General features: G+C 37.4%; 2 protein-coding genes and 1 non-coding gene across 3 annotated transcripts; 1 reads left to right on the top strand and 2 right to left on the bottom strand.

Annotated features, from left to right (window-relative positions):
• Window positions 1-6,745: 6,745 nt before the first annotated feature.
• LOC131300001 (uncharacterized) lies at window positions 6,746-12,850 on the top strand. The gene is made up of 4 exons (XM_058325611.1): window positions 6,746-7,148; window positions 7,881-7,977; window positions 9,640-9,699; window positions 12,540-12,850. The coding sequence occupies exons 1-4, from the start codon at window positions 6,865-6,867 to the stop codon at window positions 12,618-12,620; spliced, it is 522 nt and encodes a 173-aa protein (XP_058181594.1). The 5' UTR covers window positions 6,746-6,864; the 3' UTR covers window positions 12,621-12,850.
• A 1,224-nt stretch (window positions 12,851-14,074) lies between these two features.
• Window positions 14,075-24,740, bottom strand: LOC131300000 (biotin synthase, mitochondrial). The gene is made up of 6 exons (XM_058325609.1): window positions 24,297-24,740; window positions 21,460-21,639; window positions 21,206-21,312; window positions 17,965-18,170; window positions 16,466-16,605; window positions 14,075-14,602 (listed from the first exon to the last, which is right to left on the bottom strand). Exons 1-6 carry the CDS (start codon window positions 24,495-24,497, stop codon window positions 14,294-14,296), a joined length of 1,143 nt encoding a protein of 380 aa, XP_058181592.1. The 5' UTR covers window positions 24,498-24,740; the 3' UTR covers window positions 14,075-14,293.
• LOC131302149 (small nucleolar RNA snoR100) lies at window positions 23,253-23,361 on the bottom strand. The gene has a single exon (XR_009191623.1). It is a non-coding gene; the product is annotated as a small nucleolar RNA snoR100 (small nucleolar RNA).
• Window positions 24,741-25,633: the final 893 nt, after the last annotated feature.

Consider the following 25,633-nt stretch of genomic DNA (forward strand, 5'->3'; position numbering starts at 1 on the left):
TTGAAACACTTTTTTTTTTCTCAATTACTTTACAAAGCCTAGAATTAGATTTGAACCTATTATTAAAGAGAAAAAAAATTCAAACTAGAAAGAAAGAAAATGAAATAAAATGAAAAAAAAAAATCAAACCGGAAAGAAAAAGAAAAAAAAAAAGAAAGAAAGAAGGCACTACTACAATAATAAATATGTATCACACTAAAGAAATTCACAAAAATCACGGTTTTCAGTGAAAGTGTGATAAAAAGTGATACTTAAATTTTTATATCACAGTTTAACTCCAAAACTGAGATAAAAAATGGGTTTTAACACGGAATAAAAGACCTCGCTTTTGCGGCTTGATAAAAGATTTTAGGGCGAAAAAATGAGATAAAAGATCTCACTCTTGTGGCGAGATAAAAGAGAAAAAATCTCACCCTTGTAGCGTGATAAAGATTTTAGGGCAAAAAAGAATGAGATAAAAGACAAAACTCTTGTAGCGAGATAAAAGACAAAAGATCTCACCCTTGTGGCGTGATAAAAAAGAGAAAAGATCTCACCCTTATTGCGTGATAAAAGATTTTAGGGCGGAACAGAATGAGATAAAAGATCTTGCTCTTGTGCTGAGATAAAAAAAAAAAGATCTCACCCTTGTAGCGTGATAAAAAACTTAGCGCAGAAAAAAGTGAGATAAATAATCTCACTCTTGCGGCTAAATAAAAAGCCTAGCCATTTAGGCGGGCAGTTTGAATTTTCACGTGGGCGGACTGATACTCATTTAGGCGGGTTTTGAAAAATTATGTGAGGAAAACGATGTCGTTTAAGGACTTTGAAAAAAAAATTTTTTTTTTAAAGGTAAGAAAATAAGCCCTAATTACACTCATCCGAAAAAATCTTTACGTTTCATTTTCATCTTCACGCCCAAAAAGATATATAGAGAGAGAAGGCAAATTCCACGAATGGGTTTCACCAGTGCCAGTTGTTTCTTCGACGATGGTGAGTCGAGAATGGAGTTGGGTTTTGAGATTTTGGGGTCCAAAGTTTCTTGAGGGGCTTATTTGGCTCGAGATCATCGTCGTCAATGGGTTTCTGAGGTTGTCTTATTTTTCAGCTAAAGAGATCGTTGGTCCAGTTTTCGGTTGGATTTGGATAAAAATTAATCTTGGTTTTGTGTTTAGTTTTTTTTGAAGCCTATTTTGATGTGCCACTGGTCTTACTCTGTTTCATTACTGATCACAAGAGGATTAATTAGCAGAGAGAGAAAGAAGTATTCTTGGATTCTTGTCTCTTAATTAAGCAATGATGAATTGGTTAAGTTGAAACTATTTGCCAAGTAATTCCGCAATCTGCGTTACTGTGTATGTAAGGATGGAACCAGAGGGTATAGTGGCGGCGGCCACCATGTCAAGAATTTTAGAAAATGCAATTATTATATGTGACAATTTTTTTTATCTCCAACTTATATAGTCTCGCCACTGCTAGGTTTTTTTTCTTATTTTTTTATTATATTCTAGTAACAAATCTTCTATTTTTTTTTCAAGAAAGAGGACCCAAAAAAGTATTCCAAAAATAATTTAATGGACCAAAGTGAAATAATATAAAAGATGATGTGTAATTAAGAAAAAGAATTCCACACTCTAACCCTAAAACAACTTAACCTAAAAAAATTAAGGGAATTTAATTATTATGCCATTATCGATGCCCAAAATTAAAATTAGTCCTTTTTCATACTCCATGTGTAAATGACAAACATCATTTAGTTTAGTTTTTGTGTTATTTTAATTTTTTCTGGAGCCGATGACTATTAATATTGTAATGCATTTTTGTATTGAGGTTCAGTCTTTACGAACTTTATCTTGACTTCAATTGAAACCCCACTAATAAGCGGTGGATGAGATCTATCTCCAAATTAGTCATTCTATTAGGTTGGATATCGAGTCAAGCAGAAAGATACCCCATTGAATTAATAGGTACCCACCTTATCAACTTATTGCTGACAAGTACATATGTGGACTATTCAAATAGTCTTGGTCTCTCTTATTGGTTTCATTTAATTAAGAATGATGGTTTGGTGTCTGATGAGAAAATATTATCAACTTATTGTTGAACGAGGGAATCAAAAGGACTGAATGAAATTCATTTCCCATTAAATTAATAGGTCCCCACTTTATCAGCTGGTGGCAAACAAGGACCTCATACGTTGTCATTGAAGCTGATTGTAAAAGTCTTCACTGAAAGTTTGCTAAAATAAACAAACGAAATGTCTCAATTGCACATTAAATGAGCTTATCCCCACACACGGTCATTCTTGTATTTGAGAAGGATTGTGTGTGAATTTTTTTTGCTCAAATCCAATATTGGAAGACTTCCGCACTTCATTAATTTATTTATTTGTTTATTTGTTTGATTGAAGATTCGTCCATTTGGATTGGAGAAGCCAATAAATGTTATTTTTTTATTGTTGTGGAAATTAGTATTTTGCGAGACTTGATTTAAGTGAGAGTTTTTGTTAAGAGTTTTTTATTGCACTTTTGGTGAGAGAATTTATAATAAATGGTCATACAATATAATATTGCAGAATGAATGAGCATTGGATCCACATTATAATATTGCATCATTATAATGTATGACCTATAATGACTTGCGCCCAACTGACATGCTAACCAAGGATGGAACAAAAGGGGTCTAATGGCGGCGACTGCCACGACGAGAATTTTAGAAAATGCAATTATTATATGTGACAATTTTTTTTATCCCAAACTTATATAGTCTCATTACTGCTAGGTTTTTTTCCTTATTTTTTATTATATACTAGTCATAAATCTTCTATTTTTTTTCATGAAAGAAGACCCAAAAAAATATTCCAAAACTAAATTTAATGGGCCAAAGTGAAATAATAAAAATGATGATGTGTAATTAAGAAAAAAAATATTCCACACTCTAACACTAAAACAACTTAACCTAAAAAAATTAAGGAAATTTAATTATTATGTCATTATCGCTGCCCAAAATTAAAATTAGTCTTCGTTTGTACTCCATGTGTAAATGACAAACATCATTTAGTTTAGTTTTTGTTATGTTACTTTAATGTTTTCCGGAGCCAATGACTATTAATATTGTAATGTATTTTTTTTTTTTTTTAGTATTCATTTCGCCACTGTTAGGGTAAAATCCTGGTTCCGTCCTTATGTGTACGTAATAGATAGGCATGCAATGTTATGCCAGAGGCATTTCCAAATCACTCACTTTCTCTAATTGGAAATCAATTCAGTGCTAAGCACATGACTATATTGATGGCATACGTAAACCTCTGGATTAGACCAAATGGGAAGTTTCAGCGTATGTATTTTTATATATATTTTAATATCATGTTAATTGCATTTCAAAAAATTCAGCAAATTTTAAAGAAAAAAAAGTTTTTTCACTTTAGGAAGTAAATATAAATATTTTTGTTTTCCTAATGTAACAGAAGTTCTTGGCTAGCTTAGTGGTAAGGATTTGATAAATCAACCATGAGTGCGTGGGTTTGAAACTTGGCAATGACAAGAAAAGATGGTCTAATAGATTCAAAGAAAAGATCACGCGCAATAATTTTTCATTTTAGTTTATGGTGTGATTATTTTGAACTTTCAATCACAGTTACAGACCGTGATCTAAAGTGACATACAATCACTTTCAAAAAAGAGAAACAATCACGCCCAAGAGAAACAATCACAACTCATAATCATGATAAAAGAGAAATGATCACGCCTTTTGGCCGTGATTGTTTCTCTCCTTCAATCATGGTTTATAACCGTGATAAAAGAGAGTGACTTACAATCACACCCAGATCCATCACGGTAGCAGGAGCGTGATAAAAAACTTACAATCATAGCCAATAGCTGTGATCTTTATGGTTTATTGTAGTAGTGAGGAAACTGGAAAGAAAAAAAGAAAGAAAAGGAAGAGAGAGAGAGAGAGAGAGCAAAGGGGGGGGGGGGGGGGGGGGGGGGGGGGGGGGGTAATTCCGGGAATTGAGGTGGGGCCGGGGGGTGTGTGTGTCGGGGGGAGTAGCAGCTCTCATATCTCATCTTGATTTGTCTAATCAAAAAGTCCAGAATCACAACCAAATGCACAAACGCCACGTAAATATGTGACAAGTGTGATTCTAGACTTTTTGTCTATCTAATACTCCACCAGGAATTATTGAAGGTCTTTTTATTTGGTAAATTAATAAATTAATGAAAAAAGTTGTGTTCTTCTTGCCTTGGGCCTTTGCTTCTCGGGTTTGATTTCTTTTATCTAGTCTTTACAAAATTGTTCATAAGATTGGTTGCCACTGCCTTTTTTTTTTTTTTATAATCGAGTGTCTGATTCAGTTTGCATGCAAATCGAGTACCAATTCCGGAGCCCGGACAAACCTGAAGGTTTCGAATTTTGGCATCCGTGGGGTCGGTTGCCACTGTCAAGCGTTAATACTTCTGGTTCTAACTTATCACTTGCTTTTCTGTTACCTCTCTCTGGTGACCAGCCAGAACATGTGACATGTCAAAGCGAGGCTCAAATATTGGACACAGACAGTGGCATGCACAAAAGGGCTGTAAACGAGTCAAGCCAAGTCGAACTTTGTCGAGCTCGAGCTCGGCTTGTTTACTAAACGAGCTAAAAATTCGAGTTTGAGCTCGACTCGAGCCTTAGCGAGCCGGGCTGAGTTATTTACTAAACGAGCCTCTTTAATCGAGCCGAGTTTTTGTCGAATGAACCGAGCTCGAAGAAAACTCAAGTTCGACCTCGGCTCATTTACTAAACGAGCCAAGCCTTAACGAGCCGAGACAAGATTGCGAGTTGCTCGATTCGTTTACAGCTAGCTAGAAGAAATTGTCACTTTTACTGTAGATACACATTCTTCTCCAGAATCTGGTACTCTGGACCTTCACGAGATCTTATCCGCCCTTGCTGCTTAGGCCCATTTTGGCATGATAATATTCCTGCATGATTATTTTTGTCTTGATTTTCAAATCTTTTTCACTTTTGTTAGTTTAGAGCTTCTTCTTTTTTTTTTTTAATTATTGATTTGTCTCATAGAGAGCAATCTACAAATTAAGAAATTGTGATAAAAACTTAAAAAGTTTTGGATTAATTTTTTCTTTATTAAAAAAGGCAGTTTGGATCATATTTTTTTAATTATTTTTGTCTTTATTAAAAAATTAGTTTGGTTCTTTTTTTCTTTTTCTTTTTTATGTTTTTGATTCCTCTCATCGAGATGCATGAATAATGCACCAAAAGTGAAAGAGATCCGATTCTCGCGGGGCGCACTCGATTTTTTTAACAAAATCATTGAACGGTTCAGATCATCCGTACAGAATCCAGAGTAGACCTGTGTTCCCATTGGTATGAATGTGGTCGGCAGAGAGCCAGAGATGGCGCCAAAATTTTTGCGTAGGGGACGAATATACACAATCAAAAGAAAAAAATTGATGATAAATTTTTTTTCAATGTAAAAGTAGGGTTTCTTTTAATTATAGGGGGGTTGACATCCCTTCTAGCCCCCTAGCTCCATCCTTGGTGGTCGGTACCTATTGTGGGGCTCCTTTGCAATGCTGCCAGAATTACTTAACAACTTTAACAATATAAAAATGTAGTAATATTTCAATGAGAGTAGATTAAATGAGAGTCCATTTTAATATTTCAGATATTTCAAAAAATTATTTATATCTTTCAATCTATAATGCTAAAAAATATTCAATATGGATCTTATTTGATAAATTTCAATTACTTTTATTAGAAAAAATCTTTGAAATTATAAAAAAAATATTATAAATTGAAAGATATAAACAAGATAAAAATAATAGAAAAAAATAAAAATGGATTCTTGTTTAGAAACAATATTTAATAGGTCAGGTACTTATCTCAAAGTTGAATAGAATCAAGATCCTCTCATGTGACAAACTCTTACTTGATGACTTATGTGATACTAACCTACCATGATCTCCTTTAACGATCGAAACAGTTTATTTCGTAAGTGCTCATCTACAAATCACCCTAACATAATGTAACTTAATCGAGCATCTATAATGAGCACAAAAACGAGCAATGAGCACAAAACGATTCGCATCTTTTCCTAATTTTTCAAAAATACGAACCTCCCAAAAAAACTTGGGCATGGTTAACAAAGCGCGGGAAAGTGATAAAGGTATAAAAAAATTTAGTGAGAATCGTGGGGCGCCAATAACGAAGGGGCTATTGCCAAGCAGCAGTGACTGGTTACTTCAATAGTCACATCCCATATCCTCTTTGGTTTTTGTTTGGAAGTTGAAGATGGTGTGAAAAAAGAAGAAAGGAAAATAGGAGAAAATGAGAAGAAAATAGTATTTCCTCTTTTCCATATCATGTACTGTCTTTTATAATTTTTTAAATTTAAAAATCAACTATTTACGTGTATAATTTTTTGAATTTTTTTGTACCGTATTAGTATTTTAATTTGGTGAAAAAAATTCAAAAAATTATGCAAAAAATAATTGATTTTTTTATTTAAAATATGACACGACTTGTCGCAGTGGAGTCTCAATATGAAACGGAACGGAAGAGTACTGTACTATTCAGTATTCCCACTTCTAGATTTTTATGTTTCAATTTTTCTAACACCACATTCAATCACACACTCAAATACACACACTACTCACAATTGAGGTGGGGCCTACACACACTGGATGTATAGTGTATACGGGCTCCATCCGTATTGTGAGTATGATGTGTGTATTTGGATGTGTAGTTGGATGTGGTTGTAGAATGACTCTGTATGTTTTCTCTCTTTTTTCCTTCCAAGCCAAACGAGAGAAAAAAATTTACTTTCTCACTTCCCCCAAGTTCCAAACAAAGAAGAGAAGAGTGTTGTCTGTGCAGGTGGCTATGGCGCCCAAGAAAGCAGTAAAGTGGAGCGACGGTGTAGTACCCAAAGCTGTCGACAGTAAGAATAACAACGGTGGAATGGTGACTCGGAGCTCCTCAACTCGGCGCCGGGTCGACGAGTCCGACGAGTTGCCTCAGGCGAAGAAGCCCAAGTCGAGTACCGGCTCCAAGGGCAGAGGCAAGGGCGTCAAAGAAGCTGGTAAGATTGCGGCGGTGGCGGAGCATCTGGAATCAGAAGGAGCAGCAGCCGAGGGGAAGACTAAGACCGTCGTCATCGAGCATTGGTAACCCCATTTCTCTGAAAAATTGTTCAATGCACTTGGGCACCGCCCCCGGTGCGGTGCTCCAAACTCTTCCTCCACCACACACATTTAAGTGGGTCCACACAATGCGTGGTAGAGAAGAGTTTGGGTCCATATCTCTCTCTCTCCTGAGTGGACACGCGTTAGCGACAGACTTCACAAAATTGGCCCGTTTGTCGGGCGGAGAAGGGAAGGGGATAAAGGGTTTGGGGATAAGTAGGGTTGCAAATGAACCGAACTGCTTTCGGCTTGTTAAGGCTCCATTCGGCTTGGCTCGTTTAGTAATCAAACTGAGTTCGAGCTAAAGTTTTAGGCTTGTTTTATAAATAAGTCGAGCATGACATTCTCTACTCGGAAAAGCTTGGCTTGTTTAGTTAATGAATCGATCAGCTTGTTAATAGCTTGTTAATATGTTGACGATGGGGTTTCAGAAGAAAAAGATAAAATTGGGATACTAATTGTAGAGATATATTTCTACGTTGGAAGAAAATTGCTTCCACATCTAGGACACTTTACATGATTGTTGGTTTATATAAGCCGAACCCTATTGTACCACTACCATTTTGCTTGTATTTGCCTGCTCTAATTACTGTAGTTTAGTTTCACATTTAGGACTGGTTTATGATTCTTTTGACAATGGGTAGTATTTCTCTAAAGTTTGATTCTTGGTCTTCGATTTTGTGCTAGTTGTATTGACATTTTCCCCTTCTTTAGCAAACAATGCAACTCATTTAAGACAAGGGCTGTTCAAGTGAAGAATGGTTTGGAAAATGGTCTTCCTGGAATAACTGTGCTTGTCAACCCAGAAAAGGTATATGCTTGAGTGGATGTGGTTCAATTTGTTGCATGTTTAATTTTCAGGATTGATTTGTACGTTACCATGTTCTTATGTTATTTATGTCTGTGCGGACCTATCCTTTGGGGAGCATAGGCAAAAAGTGAGAAAATTTCTTTGTTCTGCCCTCATTTGGGATACCTTTCAAGGGTAGAGATCTCTAGAGTTTTTTGTTCAAATCCAACATTGAATAAATCCGTGCTTTAATTTGTTGGAAATTGGCTCAATCTGTTGAGTTATTGTCATTGAGTTCGTCGGCTGAAGTTGAGTAATATTGCAGCACGATTTTGTTTAAATCCAACATTGAAAAATCCATGCTTTAATTTGTTTGAAATTGTCTCAATCTGTTGAGTTCTTGTCATTGAGCTCGTTGGCTCATGTTGAGCAATAAGCAAATTTCTGCTTCTGATCAGTTGGGGTTGGGCTCAAAATCTAGTACAGGGCTCAATTCTAGTTGGGCTTGGGCCCGACCCATCTTGGTTGTGGCCCTACTTGACGTGGAGAGTATTTGTGCGGAGCGTGTTTTGATTTATTTTCCCTTCTTAGACTAGTCTTGGACTTCTTAAAGTTTTGTTTTGGATGTTTCCTTACTGGTTTGGGACTTGGAGTGCAAGAATATCAATTTGGGCAATGACTAGCTTTTGGAAGGGCACTTTGGCTATAAATATAGCATGGCTCTCTCAATTATTTAGGGGGTGCTTCATTGAACCTTAGTGCTCTTGGTAGATCTTCATTGTTCTTTTGATGCAAATCTTCGGTGGTCTTGGTAGTTCTTTGGCTTCTGTTAGATCTTCTCTCTATGTTTGGCCTCCAAATTCCTTTCCTTGGCGATCTTTTTGAGATCCTTCTTGTCTTGTGGTTTCTTGCAACTAAGATATGTGGCATGTTCCGTAGCTTTACATCAAAACTTCATCACATCATTTTCTGTATGTTCTCCCTTTTACCTTGAACAAGTACATAAAAGGTTACGGTGACCTATTATCAAACATACTTTCTGACGCTGACTGAGCCAGATCTGCAATGATACAACAAGCAGCCTTTGGTGCTGTCTAACTTGACAGGATTAATATGAAGACATTGCCTATCACCAAAACTTATGACTTGACTCAGCCCGCCCTCCTCATTGCTTGTAGAAATCTTAACAGCATTAGACAGTCCCCACACCAAGTCCAAGGACAATTCCATTTGCAACATCTCGATATGATGATGAAACAAGTCACTCATGTAAAGGAAATGCATATGCTAATTTGATGATTGACTTGTTGAAATTTCCGAAAGTGGCTGATTGGCTATAACATGCTGTCACTATGCTCTGCAAAGTGAGTTAGAGTAAGTTGGGTAGCGTTAGTACATCAGGAGACATCCTGATTGCTTGTGTCAAAGTAAGTGATCTGGAGACTTGGTTCATGAGTGGATGGTTGATTGTTCTTTTTGGAGGCCCTTTTGCTATTGTGTAAGAATTACTATTGCCTAACATATAAATTATTTTCCTGTGACAAGCATGATATGACTGCATCGCCTATAGGCAGCATTCTCTTTCTTCATAAGCATTATATTGCTTCCAAGTATGTGTTGTCTTTGCCTGTCATAAATTGATGGCTCATTCTTTTCGCTTTCCTCTTTTTAATACCGTTTTAGCCTAGAAGGGGATGCTTTGAAATACGGGAGGAAGGCGGCGAGAAGTTCATCAGTCTTCTGGTAATATTTTTTTTTACCATCATTTGACTTACATTTGTCACTGCATGTTATATCTGTGATTTGAAATGCACTAGACTACCCTAAATGATTATAAACACTAGTAATGTCGTGCTATTTAAACTCAAATTTATTGATTTTTGAACCCAGACCACTTTAATTTCAACCCGATCCACTACATAATTAATTTTCTAGTCTTTCCAAAATACAGCTATTTTAAGGTTCATTTATTTCCTCTCCATTAGGTAACATGCTCAGCCAATTGTTTTAGAAGAGAAGGGCGGGTTTTTTCTCTGCAATTTGGAATAATGGTTTATGCATGGCATGATTGCTTGTTTGGGTATAAAGAAAGTCATGTGTTAATTGCGCTGATAATGACCAATTATGCAACCATTTCAATATTTGAGAAATTTTTAGTGCAATTACACAATTTGTGTGCTTGCAATTTGTTTTCGATTTATTCACGTTCATCTTTGTGTATGATTTTTTAATAAAGCTACTAGATATCTAGTTTATTAATGACTACCCAAACAAGTACTCACGCTTGCATCCACCCCCGGTTCAAGCCCATATTTTGTGCTATAAAGCTTGGGAACTGAGTGAGTTGAATATCAGAACAACGTTATCTGGATGAGTACTGCTATAGGTACATATGTATTGTACATACCATGGACATATAGATTTTGTGGGGCCCACCTTGGGTTCTTAAAAAATGATCTGAACCGCCCATTATTTTTAGAATATATTTTTATGGAGCCCTATAAAAAACCCAGTTAAATCCGATATCAATAAGGATTTTTTGGGAATGCGTAGGGACAACTGAACAGTTAAGTAGTTTCACCCTTACAAATTCAGAAAAAATCCTTACCAATATTGGATTGAGCTAAATTTTTACGGAGCTCCATACAAAAATGTTTTAAAAATAATGGGCGGTTTGAATCATTGTTGTGGGATCCGAGGTGGGCTCCACAAAATTCATATGTACATGGTATGTACATTCTCATATGTACCCATAGCTTTATTGTATTTGGATTGTCCCCTTAAAGTTCTTTTCTAGTTTCATAGCAGCCAAGTTTTCAAAAACATCACTGAATGGGATCGTTCTGGTTGCAAAACCTAATTGCATTGTTGAAGAATTTGTGCTGCTGACACTAATAAATCTTCATTGTTTATTCCCAAACGAACCCTATGGACAAGTAGAAGAGCTCCCAAACTATAAACCAAACCAACGATGACATAAAGATGCATCAACGTTTTTCTCCTTTCTTTTATGGGGTGCACAACATGAGCAGCAAGAACCAAAGCATTTGACAGTCAGCTTTGTTATTCTTAGGGTGTTCCATCGAGCATTATCCCATCAAGCATGAGTTACTTTTCAGGAATAATCCTAGGGAGGATATGTTTGGGGCTCCTGTGCTTAGTCACCTAATGCACGTAAGCACAAGCGAGAGCAGGAGCTGGAGCTGGAGCTCGAGAGTAAAATCGTCTTTCGAAAATATCCCAAAATGTTAAATTTTGTTTTAGTGTAGAGCATAGTGCGAGGGTTGAGAGTGGGAGTAGAAGGTCTTACCAAAGGATTACATGACTTAGCTCCTATGTTAGAAAAGTCAAAGAGTGATGAAAAGTTGGAGGGGTGGAAAAGAACTTTATTCTCTAGATGAGGTAGGTATACGGAATACCCTTGTGGAATCAGTCATAGCATTTCAAATTTTGACTATCATTTTAGTTTTCTAGTGGATTGAGCAAAGAAAACTGAGAAGATAATGAGGCACCTTGCATCCATCTCGTGGCACATTTCATTAGAATGAGTTGTGCTATGGGACCTAAATTATTTGGAGTTGGGGACCTAAATTATTTGGAGTTGTGTTATGACAGTGAAGCTTGTATGCTAAGGTGACGAAAAACTTACAAACATATACATACACACTAGGAGACATTTACATGGTTCGCCCTAAACATTGTTTTTTACTAGTTGAAATCGGATAGGTGTTGTGTGGCTCCGGCTGCTTGTTTGATTCTTTAGGGGCTTTGGTAGCAGCAAGAAAGCGGAAGTGTTGTGTTGTGGGACTAAGTAAAATAAGATTGTCTAGAGGCTTTTTGGCCCAATGGCATCAGGGGTGCACTTGGGTGCCGGGAGAAATGAAGTCAGGGCTCAGGAGTTCAACCCCTCTTTTAATGTGCTAATTTAATTATTCTAACAACTTTTGACTCACCAAAAAAAAATTTGCAGGACTGTGTTAATTGCTCTCATTTTTTAAAAGTAATTTGGTGATGAAAGGAGATTCGTTAAGTAATACCATGTAGGCTCTTTATGGGATAGAGTTTGTTATTTGTCAAATTTTCGGGTTTACGTTTCTCCCTGTCAACTGCGAGTCTGTGACCACTACATTTCTTATGACTAGAGGTTGGACTGCAGTGTATGATATGCTGCTGGAGGTTTTTTTTGCATGTAATTGTCTTCTTTTTTTTCTTTCATTGATGGGCTCCTACTCGTAATATTAGTCTTTTAGTTTCTTATCTTTAAAAAAAACTTCTTGTTTCAACATGCTAATTTCCCCTGTAATGTGGCAGTAATTTATGTTCTGAATAAATATTGCTTTTGGATTGTTATTAAAGCCCATTTTCCTGAATCAGCTATCTATCGTGGTAGATAAGGTCCGTTTTATAGACATGAACGCATTGATTCTGAACTTGTGAGTGGGTTAATGCTCATTGGTCCCCTAGGAGTAGTCGACGTGCGCGTAAGCTGATCCGGACACCTGAGTTATCAAAAATTGGTATAGTTGTCTCAGATAATTTGCTAAAAAAGTACCTCTCTTGAACTGCTTATTCTCAACTTGCAGGATATGAAGCGGCCATTTAAACCAATGAAGGAACTTGACATGGACGACGTCATCGCAGATATTATTGGCAAGATCAAGTAATGGTGGTCCGATTTCTTTTTTTGAATGGCCAAGTAACGGGTTCGACGCAGTACTCTAACTGAAGTAATGGCCCAGTGCAGTAGTCTAACTGGATTCTGGATATATATTTAGAACTGCTCTTTAGTGTTGTATCTTGCTGAGCGAGTTAACCCCGTCTACTTGTGAACTTGATAACTTTTTGCTGGTGCTGCGTAAAATTCCTCTAATTTGCTGCTGTGATTTTTCTTGCAGTTTTTTATTTGTTGATTTTCTGCTTTTGTAGTCATCCTTGCTGTGTGGTTCTTGTTTCTCTGAAGCTCCTCTGCGGTCACTTGCTATGTGTCCATGTGCTATATCTATATGCAGTCACTTGTTTTTGGTTACTCATGGTGTTCGAGCCAAGCTTGCTTGCACCTTGATTAATCTATAGGAGACCAATTTTATCGTTCACTAGCGGGGGACGATGCTCTTGGGATTAGTTATGTCATGAGAAGGCCTCTTGTCACTTCTGTGATATGGAATTGGCCCAATTCTTGGGGGTTGCTCTCATAATTTTTCTTGGCTTCTGCTTTGTCATATGTATTTTGACGTTCTTGTTTTCATAATTAGTTTCTCTCTCTCTCTCTCTCTCTCTCTCTCTCTCTCTCTCTCTCTCTCTCTCGTACTTAGGGAGGGAGAGGCGTGCTTACATTTTAAGTTCTGGGAAGTTAGTGTCTGCGTGAGCAATGGTGGGGATGGATAAATCCCAAGTTTACATTCATTCTTACATCCTAGAAAATAAGTACGTTCTACATCAAAGTCCAATCATGTTGGATTACACCAACCAAAATGGTGTAATAAGAGTTTCTTGAAACGGTGTAATAAGAAAATAAGTACGTTCGACGAAAATGGTTGCTGATGGCCAAAGATGGTAATAAGAGTTTCTTGAAACGGTGTAATAAGGATAACTTTTGTTACGAAAGTGTTCCTTTAAAAATTCGAAATCCTTAATTCATAAAAGTTTAGATTCATAGTCCTCTGGGGGTTAAATTTTTTGAGTTGATAGCTCTAGCCTTCTGATCTTTGACTTATCTTACCCTAAAAACATGAAATAGAAACACACACAAAGTAATAAGCGTGTGAGAGAGGGAGGGGGAAGAAGAGTTTTCTTCACTCTCGGTTTGTCCACCTTCGCAATGGTGTGCTCATTTCGTGTACCACTTCGATGATTGAAAGCATCATTTTGTCCAGATTCATTTATTATGATACCATGCAAACAAATGTTATATTTAAAAATCCAATTCCAAAGCAAAAAAAAAGTTCATAGATCAAGCAAGGGGAACCCGATTAGAGCTAATTTTCACATAGTTCCTTAATTAATGAATCCCGGAAAAAAATTTGTTTCAATCATCATAGTTGGATCCAAAATAGCACACCGTTGCTGTGAACAAAGTGAGGGTGAACAAAATTTGGTTGGGGTGTAAAAGCGATCGTTCTGGATCCACATCTAAACTAGCATGAATTAGCTTCAACGGTTTTCGGGCCTACAACCCTTGTAATGTTACGTTTCAACAATGTTCCAGTTCTCCAGGCATAAAAAAAGCAGCAGACAACGATGTTCCAGCTTAGTTTTGTTATAATATGACCGAACGAACATATAATTCCCATGATACAACCACCATAGAAACTGTAATCCGATTCCAATCATTGAATTCTCAACCTGAACTGGACACAGCTTCTTCACAATTTTCTGCTTCTAAATCCTTCGCTTCATCGTCTGAAAAACTGGGAGCTTTTGGGATGAGTCCGAGCACCTTGAACATGAGTTGATCAGCATCAAAATCATTGTTGGGAGTTGTCAATAACTTCTCACCAGTGAAGATGGAATTTGCTCCGGCCAGAAAGCACAAAGCCTGCTCCGGCATGGAGAACCGTACTCTTCCGGCTGACAGCCTAACCATTGCTTTTGGCATAATGATGCGGGCCGTGCCTATCATCCGAACCATCTCCCATATCTCAACTGGCTGGATAAACAAGTAGGAAACAACAAGAAATCGATCTTGAAAAGCTAGTCCAAGGAAATATGGGATTTGTTAGGTGATGCTAAAAACGATCGCAACAAATGACGGGCTAAAGAGATGTCGTCCAAACAATGCGAAGTTTTGGATAAACTATATAATCCATCAGTGCAATGTGATCGATTTCCTCTACCACGTATGGTGAATAAGCTGAGGGTTTAACCTTGGTTCACTGAGATATTCAGCAGTCTATTGGGAAAGGAAGCTGGTTGGTACATAGTATGATTCAGTTCTATAAGAGCATCTCCAACACATCTTCATTTCTCTGAACATGGATACGCTTCAATCATGCTCCATTTTGATTCTGCAAAATGGAAACAGATTCGACTCTCCAAATGCGGAGAGCAATGATGTATTTGGAGACTCAATTCTCCAAAATAGAGATTTCAAAATTCCTACCTTACCCTTTTCCGTTTGACTTTATATATCAATACCAACCATATTCTTTACACTTTTTTGGTTTCTCTATAAAATAGGTATAACGCTTTTTCCATAAATTTTAGCTTCATATAATTGAGACCATTGGTAATGATTTCGATAATATCTTTTGAATGAGACCAATATTGATCATGTTTAATTACAAGTTCAAAATGGATTATTGGAGGGATGGCAAGTTCTAGAGATAAAAATGGAAAATGTGGATAGGAATTGGTGTGAATGAGTTCTCTAAACCCCACCCTTTAAAATGGAATACATTACTTTCAGTCTCCAAAATGGAAAATTGATGGGAGATGAATTGGAAATGCACTAAGATGTTAGGTTTGGAATTTACTTATAAACTTTGTTAGAAACCAAATCTTACATGTACCAATATAATAAACCAACTCTTAGGGTGTTGGTTGGTAACAGATATATTCTATGTTTTCTGTTTTGTTTGCTGAAAATCTGAAAAATGGAAAGAAAAGAAAAGGATTTGATTAACTACATCGTTTGTGGTAACAATTTTCAAAACTCCAAAATGTTGTGAAACAAAAATAGGTTTCACTTGCTTTCAAAAAATTCTCATTATCAGCGGCTGAAACCTTAATATAATGTTCATTCTCGCATCATCCTATCTTGCTTTTCTCCAGGGATGGCAATTTCTCTCGAACCGATGGGTATCTGAACCAAACTGCTCCTTTGTCCCCGAACCGTAACCAAGTTTTTCCCAGCGAGCACGGTTATGGTGGAGGCAATCCTCGGCCCATTCTCAGCGCCACCTTCGACCTCCCTCTTTGCTGTGCTGCTTGTAATGTATCCATTTGTTTGTGTATTTAATCTATATCTCCAGGTACTAAACGATCTGATGTTGTGGCTTTTGTTTCATGTTTGCTATGTTTCCTCAATTTGGATTTGATCTTTGAGAAATGCAAATCAGTTCACTCATCTGAGTTTGTGAGCGTTCTCTTCTTTTTGCGGTTATCCGTTCAGTTCGGGGAATATCTGAAACCCGTTTGGTTCGGTTATGGAACAACTGGTCTCTATGGCTCTACCCGTTCGGTTATTGGGGCGGATTCAGGTACGTAGATATTTTCAGGTATCGGGTACAGATATCTCAATATCCGCTCCATTGCCATTCCTATTGTCGTATTTTCGGTAGTCGTGCCTCAAATTGGATCAACAGTAAAGTATTTTAGTAAACTTGTTTTAATTGTTGGCAAACAAAAGTTCATAAGGTACTTACGAAAATCCATTATTGGCAGATCCGATTAAAGGCACGATTGTCGAAATGGACAAACGAAAAGCGCCGAAGTTATTTTTCCGAGATAGAATTATTGCCAGAACGTTAATGCTCTTCTATAATTCACAGAGACAGATTATGAGAATCACCTTTTGATCTTCAAGAGGTGTGCCTTTAACTGCAAGCAGTGCATTGATGGGAACACTCTCTGGATGAGTAGGGAGTGTCGCAAGCGTATGCAGCAAACCAACTCGGTCTTCCTCTGCTTCTCCAAGTCCTATTATCCCTCCTATGAATAGAAAATAATGGGTTAGCTCTATAAATCAGGTAACCCCCACAATCTGAAATGTTTAATCGAGAAAGGATTATATTACATTCACAGTCGAACTAAATATAATGATTAACGAGAGCCAAAAGAAAATATAGGTTATATACAAAAATCTAAAATTTATCACCAAAACCTCCATTGAAATCTGTTACATGTGCAAATTTACCTAGAATAACTTCCTACCTGCGTGAGCTAACCTCAAAAAAATGACTAGCAACCCTAAAACATAATTGTGCAAAAGAAAATTAAATCTGCACTTTTCTTAAGCCTATAAAGCCATCCCTAATCTGCAATAATAACCATTATTTTTTAAGTTGCTAAGCCAGCAAACACAACAAACTGGATCACCCACTGTCCCAAAACTTTAAGATGTTACCAAACAAGCCCAACCTTGTCTGCCAAAACAGGCCTTGCACTCGGAGACAAACAGACTAACTCAAACAAGGAGCATGAATAAGAGAGTGCACAACGACTGATGTAACAGTGTGGCTAGACTTCAACCCAAGGCCTCTTAGAACCTATGAAGCACTTATAGGGATAAGGGAAGCACTTATAGGGATAAGGGAAACGCGTATGATACAGAAATAACAGAGAAGCTAGAAAAATAATATACTGATACGGCTAGATATGTTTATATAGCTACATCTTCATGCTATTTTTTAGTGTTAACACAAAAAGCTCAAGAACGGTTAGAAATCGTTCAACTTTCTAGTGACAAATATAGAACAGTAGGGATTGATTATTAGTTTAGGAGCCTTACTTTTTAGTTTTCACTAAGTTGTAGACAAGTTTCATTTAAAAACAAGTGAAACGTTGAGTATGGCTACGGTCCATACGGATATGGAACACACACGTAACACAAGGGTACATTAATTTATGAAATGGGTGATAATTTCATTGCTCTCTTCTTCTCTAAGAATTCAAAAAGTATTCAAACTCCAATGTTATGGTTTTAATAACCAAATAACATCCACCCTTGTCAGTCTTGTCAAGACATTTAGATTGGTATTCAAAATCGAGAAGCATCAAAAGCAGAATCAAATGCGGCGGCAAACACACTGGGACAGCTTCTGAGGAGTCAGAATCCAATAGTAGTTGCACAAAAGCTGTTAATCACAACATTATTCTGCTTCTAATCACCAAGGCAAGGGAAAAAATATTATACTGATTTATGCTGTGTTTGGATTTGGATTTGAAATTTTTTTTGAAAAATAGTAGGGGTAATAAGTGGAGAGAGATAGAGAGAGAAATGTTGAAAGTAGGGGGAATCTAGAGGGTATTTTTTGAAAAGCAAAGAGAACAAGGCATTAACCAAATTACCTGAGCAGACATTGATCCCAGCTTCGCGAACGTGCGTAAGGGTTTCCAAGCGTTCATCATATGATCTTGTTGTTATGATTTTAGGGTAATACTCTCTTGAGGTATCAAGATTATGGTTATAAGCTGTCAGGCCAGCTGCCTTCAATTCCAAAGCTTGCTGTTTCTCTAGCATTCCCAAGGTACAACAAACCTCCATCCCCATTTCCCTGCAACATGAGATAAGCTTATGACACAGAGTAAAAATTTAGGCATGAAGAGCGAAAAAAAATTATAGGATAGATAAATATTTTGATTTAGCGAGGAAAGTAAATCACAAGGGAGAACTAAGAACACTTAAATCTAACAAGCACGGATACGGGCACTGACAAGGACACGGACACAACATGTCAAAATAAATAGGAACACAAACAGAGCAGGGGACACACCACAATGCATGTACAAAAGGATACACTTACTTGTCATTTATACAAACATCCCATCTGGAAAATCTTTACAATTATTGTAGTTTCCTTTTTACACACTACAAGTTCAAGGAGAGTTTTATTTGGTCATAATTCACTTATTCGTACTCTTTTCTCATATTTTTTGAATATCATACTCGCAAAAAGAGCTTCAAGTAGTATAAATTGATCCCTAACTTGTTTCCATCCGTGCCCAAGTTGAAACACGGGTATCCCTATTAAGTTGCCAATTGTCCCAAAAGCTTAAGCTGTTAAGAAATGGGTCCAACAATGTATATCAAACTATTTAACATCCTCTGTCACATGCAACCCTGTCTTGCACACAGAAATGCAAATTTTCATAGATAGAGCAAAATAGAATAAAAAGAGGAGAAGCAGAATGCGAACATGGAATAAATGCAAATAGAGAGACTTCAACCCAAGAACTCACAACCTGAGCTCTGATACCATGAAAAGTTACCGATTGTACCAAAAGCTAAGCTATTAAGAAATGGGCACAACAATGTATATCAAGTTGTTCAACATCCCCAATGTGTCCCGGTGTTACCCTGATTACCCTGCTTAAAGGTAATTAAATTTATTTGGACACATCACCTTGCGTCTCCCATACGTGTCCCCGCCTCTCCGGAGAGTTTGCCAAGGATACAACTAGTAAGGAGTGTCGGTGCTTCACAAATTTAAATATCGTCTTTCATTATTGCCCTTTTCTTGTTAGTGAGTTCCAAAAGTTCCATGAAAATGTTCATGCGTATTTCCGAAGTACAATACGGTAACTGGCTGATTCGTTGGAGTGGAAGATTTCATAATTAGATTCACGTGGTTATTCCAATTAATGAGCCAACAAGGATATTCAGACAACTGCTACCCAAATTGCTAGCATTTTTAACAAATCTTCTTCCATCACAAACATTCAAACTTGCAATGGAATAATGCAACGCAATGCATGAAGAAATGAATAGTTTCTTGTGGAAAATAGATCTTAGAAAGTAAGAACATTACAAATTTTACTACTACTAGTTTTCCAGTACGCAACTTTTGATAAACCAAAAGTAAACTAAGGCCCCTTTTGGCCTAACTTTTTGGCAGTCTTTTTGATTGTTTCCTCTTACTTCTTACTAGATTTGGGACAAATTTTTACATCACATTGTTCATCTCAATCAAAAAGGTATAAAAATATAGACCAAAGTTGAAAAAGGTAATATATGACGATGAAAAAGACCCAAAAAAAGTGACTTACTAGAAAAGAGCCTTTGGGGTCTTTTTCGTTGTCCTATATGTAATTTTTTCAGCTTCAGTCTATGTATTTGTACTTTTACGATGCCTTGAGACGGACGATGTGAGTAAAAATTTGACCCAAATCTAGTAAGAATTAAGATAAAATCACCAAAAAGACCGCGCCAAAAAGTTAGGCCAAAGGGGAGCTAAAATTTAGAAGCCTACTAGAATAATAGGGGACTGTTTGAGGGGGTAGAACAAGTCCATAAAAAAGAAAAACTATAGGGTTTGATTTGCTCTGAGGGGCAACTGATTTAACTTATTCTGAAGTATGTTCTGCAATAAGCTATTGTAGTTGGGCATGCATGTACTCCTATTAGGAATCAGATCAAGGAAATGGAAAGATAATTAGTTCTTCCACCAAAAAAAGAAAAGCAGCCACTCGGCAAAATAACAAGATTCCAGCTTTAACAAGCTAATATACAGGTAATTAAAGTGCAACAGACTTCTGCTCCATGATTTTATGACCGCTAATGATATTTGACTGATCAGATGCAGGTTGAACAATGGCTGATGATACAAACCTAAAAGTCACGAAATACTTATAATATGCTCTACATGTGTTCCCCAAAGTTTTCGTAACGCCCTAGTCTACCAAGGCTGAGTATAATCTCGAAGCATGTAATTATTTTGCCTTATTGGCATTCACAGTAACATCGAAAGGACAAACACCTTCACTCATTTTGCAACACCTAAAATGTACAAAACCACATGCACATCTAGCATCTTCAATATCATTTCTAGCATTGCCTTCTGGTTTACGAGGAAGTCCAACCATTATCTGCATTTTCTTTTTCCTTTTTTTCCCCACTTTTTCTTATCCAGTTAGGACCCTTATGAACATTATTCCAATGCACCTTCACCTTGAAGCCTTTCATTTTGGTAGATAACACTGCCCAAGCATATTACTTACCTTTCTAATATGTAGGTAGTAGCAAGGATGGAGCCGGAGAGGGGCTAGTAGGGGCCATCGCCCCAGCCTAAAATTTTAAAAAAACCCTACTATTACATTGAAAAAATTAATTTATCAAACCAAATAGCCCGTCCCCCTCCATTTTTTTTTGTTAGAAAAATTATAAGTAATTGGTTAATATTGTCATTTAATCAAATATGCCTGATTTTAGTAGATAGGATTAGAGAAACGTTAATACTTTTGCAATCTAAGTTGATATAAGAAACATGTTTAGTTTTATATGCATTGGTGTTATTTTTGTATTTTTTTGAGTTAGTAAAAGTTCACATTGTTGTCTGTCTCTCTCTTTATTTTAATTTTTTTGGTTGTGTATATTCCCACCCACCACCCCCGCAAAAATCCTCGCTCTGTCCCTGCACACAGGCTACATCCATCCAGATCATGAATGTTTGGTATGCTATTATCATACCAGGAATCACTTAAAAGTACTCTTCTTATGAGACAAGTAGCTCCTGAGTAGTGAGTTTGAACCTGGAATTCAAGTTGTGATTAGAAAAAAAGGCAGCAAAAATGCAAGTACCCTTTTCATTACCTTATTTCTTTCACATATTCAAGAATCTGGTTGAAGTTGGTCTTCCTTCCTACAGTCTCTCTCCATGCAGCACCCATACAGAAACGAGTGCTACCAGCTTCCTTTGCCTGCCAATGGCCACCGATAAATGAAACACAATAAAGCATATTGCACAACTTCACCAATTTAAAAGAATTATTAGCTGGCACCATTCAGCAGCATTATAAAAGTAGTAAGCAAAATAATAGAGTGATCTGATGATAGAGAAACAGCACCTTTTGTGCTGCCTGAATAACCACGTCCTTGTTCATAAGCTTTTGGGATTTCACTCCAGTGTCATACCTGGAGGATTGAGGGCAATATGAACAATCTTCACTGCATCCGCCCGTCTTTATAGATAGAAGAGTACACTGTTGAACTTCCCTAAAGTTGTGAGCATATCTATGTACTTGGGCCTATAAGAGGATGAATCCATGTAAGATTAGCAGCTCAAAATAACTAAAGCATGGCAGCAGAAGAAGGAGAATGAGTAGGAAATAATAGTAATTATGGTTGCACACAACCACACCAATACAAGCAAAAAAAAAAAAAATTCAAATACTAGACAGAGATCTAGAAATGAAATGGTAACAACCCCCACAAAAGCAACAGCAATTTTTTCTGGGAAACTCCATGAAAGAGAACCGTCAAGAATCATAGAAAGCTTCTGTGTATCAACACCATTTTCACTTAATATGAATGGGATCTAACTCCAGACCTTCAAACATTAACATTTCCATCTCTCAATGCACGTGAACAGATGAGTTGTGAAAATTTATAAGTACAAATGGACATCAAATGCTCATTCCCAGCAGGCACACCAAAATAATGACAGCAAGGAATAAGGACTGAAACAGGTGTAGCTTCTCATTGACGTGCCCATTATCACATAAATTCAATCAAATTGCTGTAGATGCTCATGTGCATAGAGTACATGATGAAGACAAAGAAGGGCTTGGATGATTGTAAGACAATGGATTAAAGAATTTCAAACTGTTTCCCAGTTTCCAACTTCTCTCCTTGTCCCTGGTTTTCCTCCTCTCCTTCTCCGGTCCTTCACTTCTTCTTTCTTCATGCTTCTCCCAACTGGTACATCATCATTATACCCCATCATTATACCCATTGAAAAGGAACGGAAGCATCATGCTGGTTTCTAGGACCACTATGAGGATGTTTGTCATACTGAAAATCAATTTGCATGAGAAAGGTCCATCCCAACTTACTAGAGCCATTACATGCATTATGTCTAACCAATCCTTTTAAACATTGGACCATAAATAGAACCAAGCAAAAGTCATCCTCCTGTTTGATGGCCCTTTCACTCTCCCTGTAGTGTCTTTAAAAAACTATGAAATTAATCACTTAAAAGTGTCCAATCATTGTTGTAAGATTGTCAGTTGCACATGAAGCACTAGCTTTTAATCAAGAATTGGCCTCTTTTTGGTCCTTTTTATTAATTACAAAAAATATCTTAACAACACTACTCAGCTAGACTGCCAAAGTAATCTTTTGGACAACAAGCTTTTTCTCCCAGTCCCCAGATCAAAATCCTTTGGAGGAAATGGGGCCAGCAGTGGCAAATGCTCAATGCATATGTAAAAGGGAATCATCCCCCGTAACCACAGAAAAGTGGGTTGTTACGCAATATGCAGAAGCAATTATTTGAGACTCCATATAAATGAGGCTAAACAATGCTGGCAGAGAAGGATGCCTTAGTAGTGCCGAACTTGATTTGCATTTTGCGTGGATTGAAAAGCTACTAATTTACGCAGGTTGGAGATATAGCTTATATTTAGCTGGTAACTGGTAATCACAAGCATAATAATAATCAGTACCAAAAAGGAAAGTTTAAAAAAAAATCCTCTTTCCTTGTTTGGTTTGAGAAGAGACAACAACAACAACAGAACCCATGTAGTCTCCAATCATTGAGGGTATGGGCGGGGGAGGATTGGAGACAGACCTAACCTTTGGCAATATGCACAAAGTGGCTACTCTCAAAATACCACTAAAACAGTGGCCCCCCTATACCTGTTTTGCTGCGGAACCATGCCCCCCAAATCAAAGCCGAATGGCATTAGAGAGAGCAGGCCAAGAGACCCAATTCAATTTTTGTGCACATTACCATGTTTCCTTCATTGATAGTCTAGAGCATCGGTATGCACAATTGGTTTGAGAAGAGAGTGAGGGGAAAATAAATATACAAAGTATTGAGCGCACTAAAATTTTCTCACACTTTTCTTCACATTTGTTTTTACTTCTCGTTCCTTCCTTACCATCATCACAGCCTAAAATGGTCCAGAAATTTCAAGTTCTGATATTCTTCGTTGAGCTGCAATTGAGCCTAGGGCTGATAAACGAACCAAACTACTCGAGTTTGAGTTCATGCTTGTTCGTTAAAAGCTCGTTCAAAATCGGTTTGTTACATAAACAAACCAAGCTTGAACATATTTTACTGAATCTCGTTAAATTTTCAAGCCATCGACTCAGCTTGTTCAGGTTACGACGTACAAAACATTCAAGCTACTCGAAATTTGCTTGTGTTCGGCTTGATTAAAGCTCGTTCAAGATCAGCATGCTTGTCTCATAAACAACCTAAGGTTATATATATTTTGAGGCCTGTTACATATATAATCCAAACTTGAACATCTAACTGCATCGTTATCACCCCCTTCTTTCTCGGATAAAATTCTCATGCTCCAAAATTTCACTTTGCCTTTTGCTTCCACGGCAGCTGAACAAAATTGCAAAAACAAATTTATAGAAGAGAGAGTATATGTACCCCGTAATTAATTGTAAACTGTGAGAGCGAAGACTTAATTAAAAATCTGTCTCCTTCCATTGAATTTGAGTAATACACAATCTGGTATTTGAGGCAATGACTAGAGGGCTTTTACTCAAAATTTGGTTATGAGTCAATCGAAAGAGTAAGGGCTGGAGATGTTCTTTTTCACAGCAGCCGAACAAAATCTCATAAACAAATTGTGTGTGTGTGTGTGTGCGTGTGTGTGTGTGTGTGTGTGTGAGAGAGAGAGAGAGAGAGAGAGAGAGAGAGAGAGAGAGAGTAAATGCTGACCCCGTGAAAGAGGAGGTCGAGAACAGGGGAGTCGTAGATGGACTTGATCTCTTGCCTCGTCCAGTCGTTCCTGGGTCCTTCTCTGATGGTTCGCTCCGCTTGAACTGCAGCGGCCGAAGACGAGTTAGAAGAATACAAATTGCTCAGGATCATCGACGACATTGGCCATCGATTGGGACGGATTGATCTGATCGTCATCATCTTTGAAATCCCCAATCGCAATGTAGAGAGAGAGAGAGAGAGAGAGAGAGAGAGAGAGAGTTGATTTTCGACACAGAAATGCCGACTGAAGTGAAGAAGAAGGGTTTCTCAGCTTGGCTGTGGCTGTGGGGGGATTTCTGCTGTTCAACAAAAACAGAAAGCGCTGTGAGGGAAAGGATTTTTGATTTATTGGTAACTCCGCAGGAAAGAGCGCTCTACATTCTACCCACCTAACCAGCAAGTATCACACGTGAACTTGGCTTCACCATCAGTGTTCCAAACAGGTAGGTTGCACTAAAGGGTGTATGTAGCATGCAATTCGAGCCGTTTGTCTCGGCAACAATAGTCTAGATTTTTTTCTCGGTAATGGACTGATGAGATTGTAGGAATCGAGATGAAACTTGGACCATTGCGTTGATTGTTGAGACGGACTGTTCGGATCGCGCACTACACTCATATAGTGCACGCCTACGCTGCAGCCTACAGGGTCCCCAACTCCTCGAGACATATACTCTATTGCTAAAAATAGGTTACGCTTTACCGAGTGTGGGTTTTCCCCTAAAAAATTTGTCCATAGCTGAAGGACTTTAGACAAGTTAATTTTGTTAAGTGAATTTTTAGTTGATATGTGCGAGGAGAATGATCAGTCTCAAAATTCGTATTTTTTACGAATTTTAGCTTTAGTTCCGTTAGCCAAATGGAAAAAGTCATGTTTAATTACATAAGAAACTTGTTTTTCATCGGATCTGGGGTGCTGTAGTGCATCCTATGTAGTACATGTGTAGGACGGCACACAGTCGTCGATCTTATCAATCAATGGTCCACATTAAAAATCAATTATGACCGGTAATAACTAATTCTTACCGGTCATAATTATAAATCAAATCCCAACCATTCATTGTCAAGATCGATGGCCCATGTGCGCCCTACAGGATGCCTTGCAAGGCCATGCACTACAGGATTTCCCAATCCTTTTTCATCCATTAAAAAAACTCTCCATGGTTAATTTTTTTAAAGGTATTACTACTAAGTTATAAAATTAATTCAGGGCCCGTTTCGCTAAATTTCTTATTTTTTTACTTAACGAGACAGGTCATTCTTTCACAATATATCACCTTTAATTCAAAAATTAAGTG

This window comes from Rhododendron vialii, chromosome 9a, assembly GCF_030253575.1.
Source record: "Rhododendron vialii isolate Sample 1 chromosome 9a, ASM3025357v1".
NCBI classification, from domain to species: Eukaryota; Viridiplantae; Streptophyta; class Magnoliopsida; order Ericales; family Ericaceae; genus Rhododendron; species Rhododendron vialii.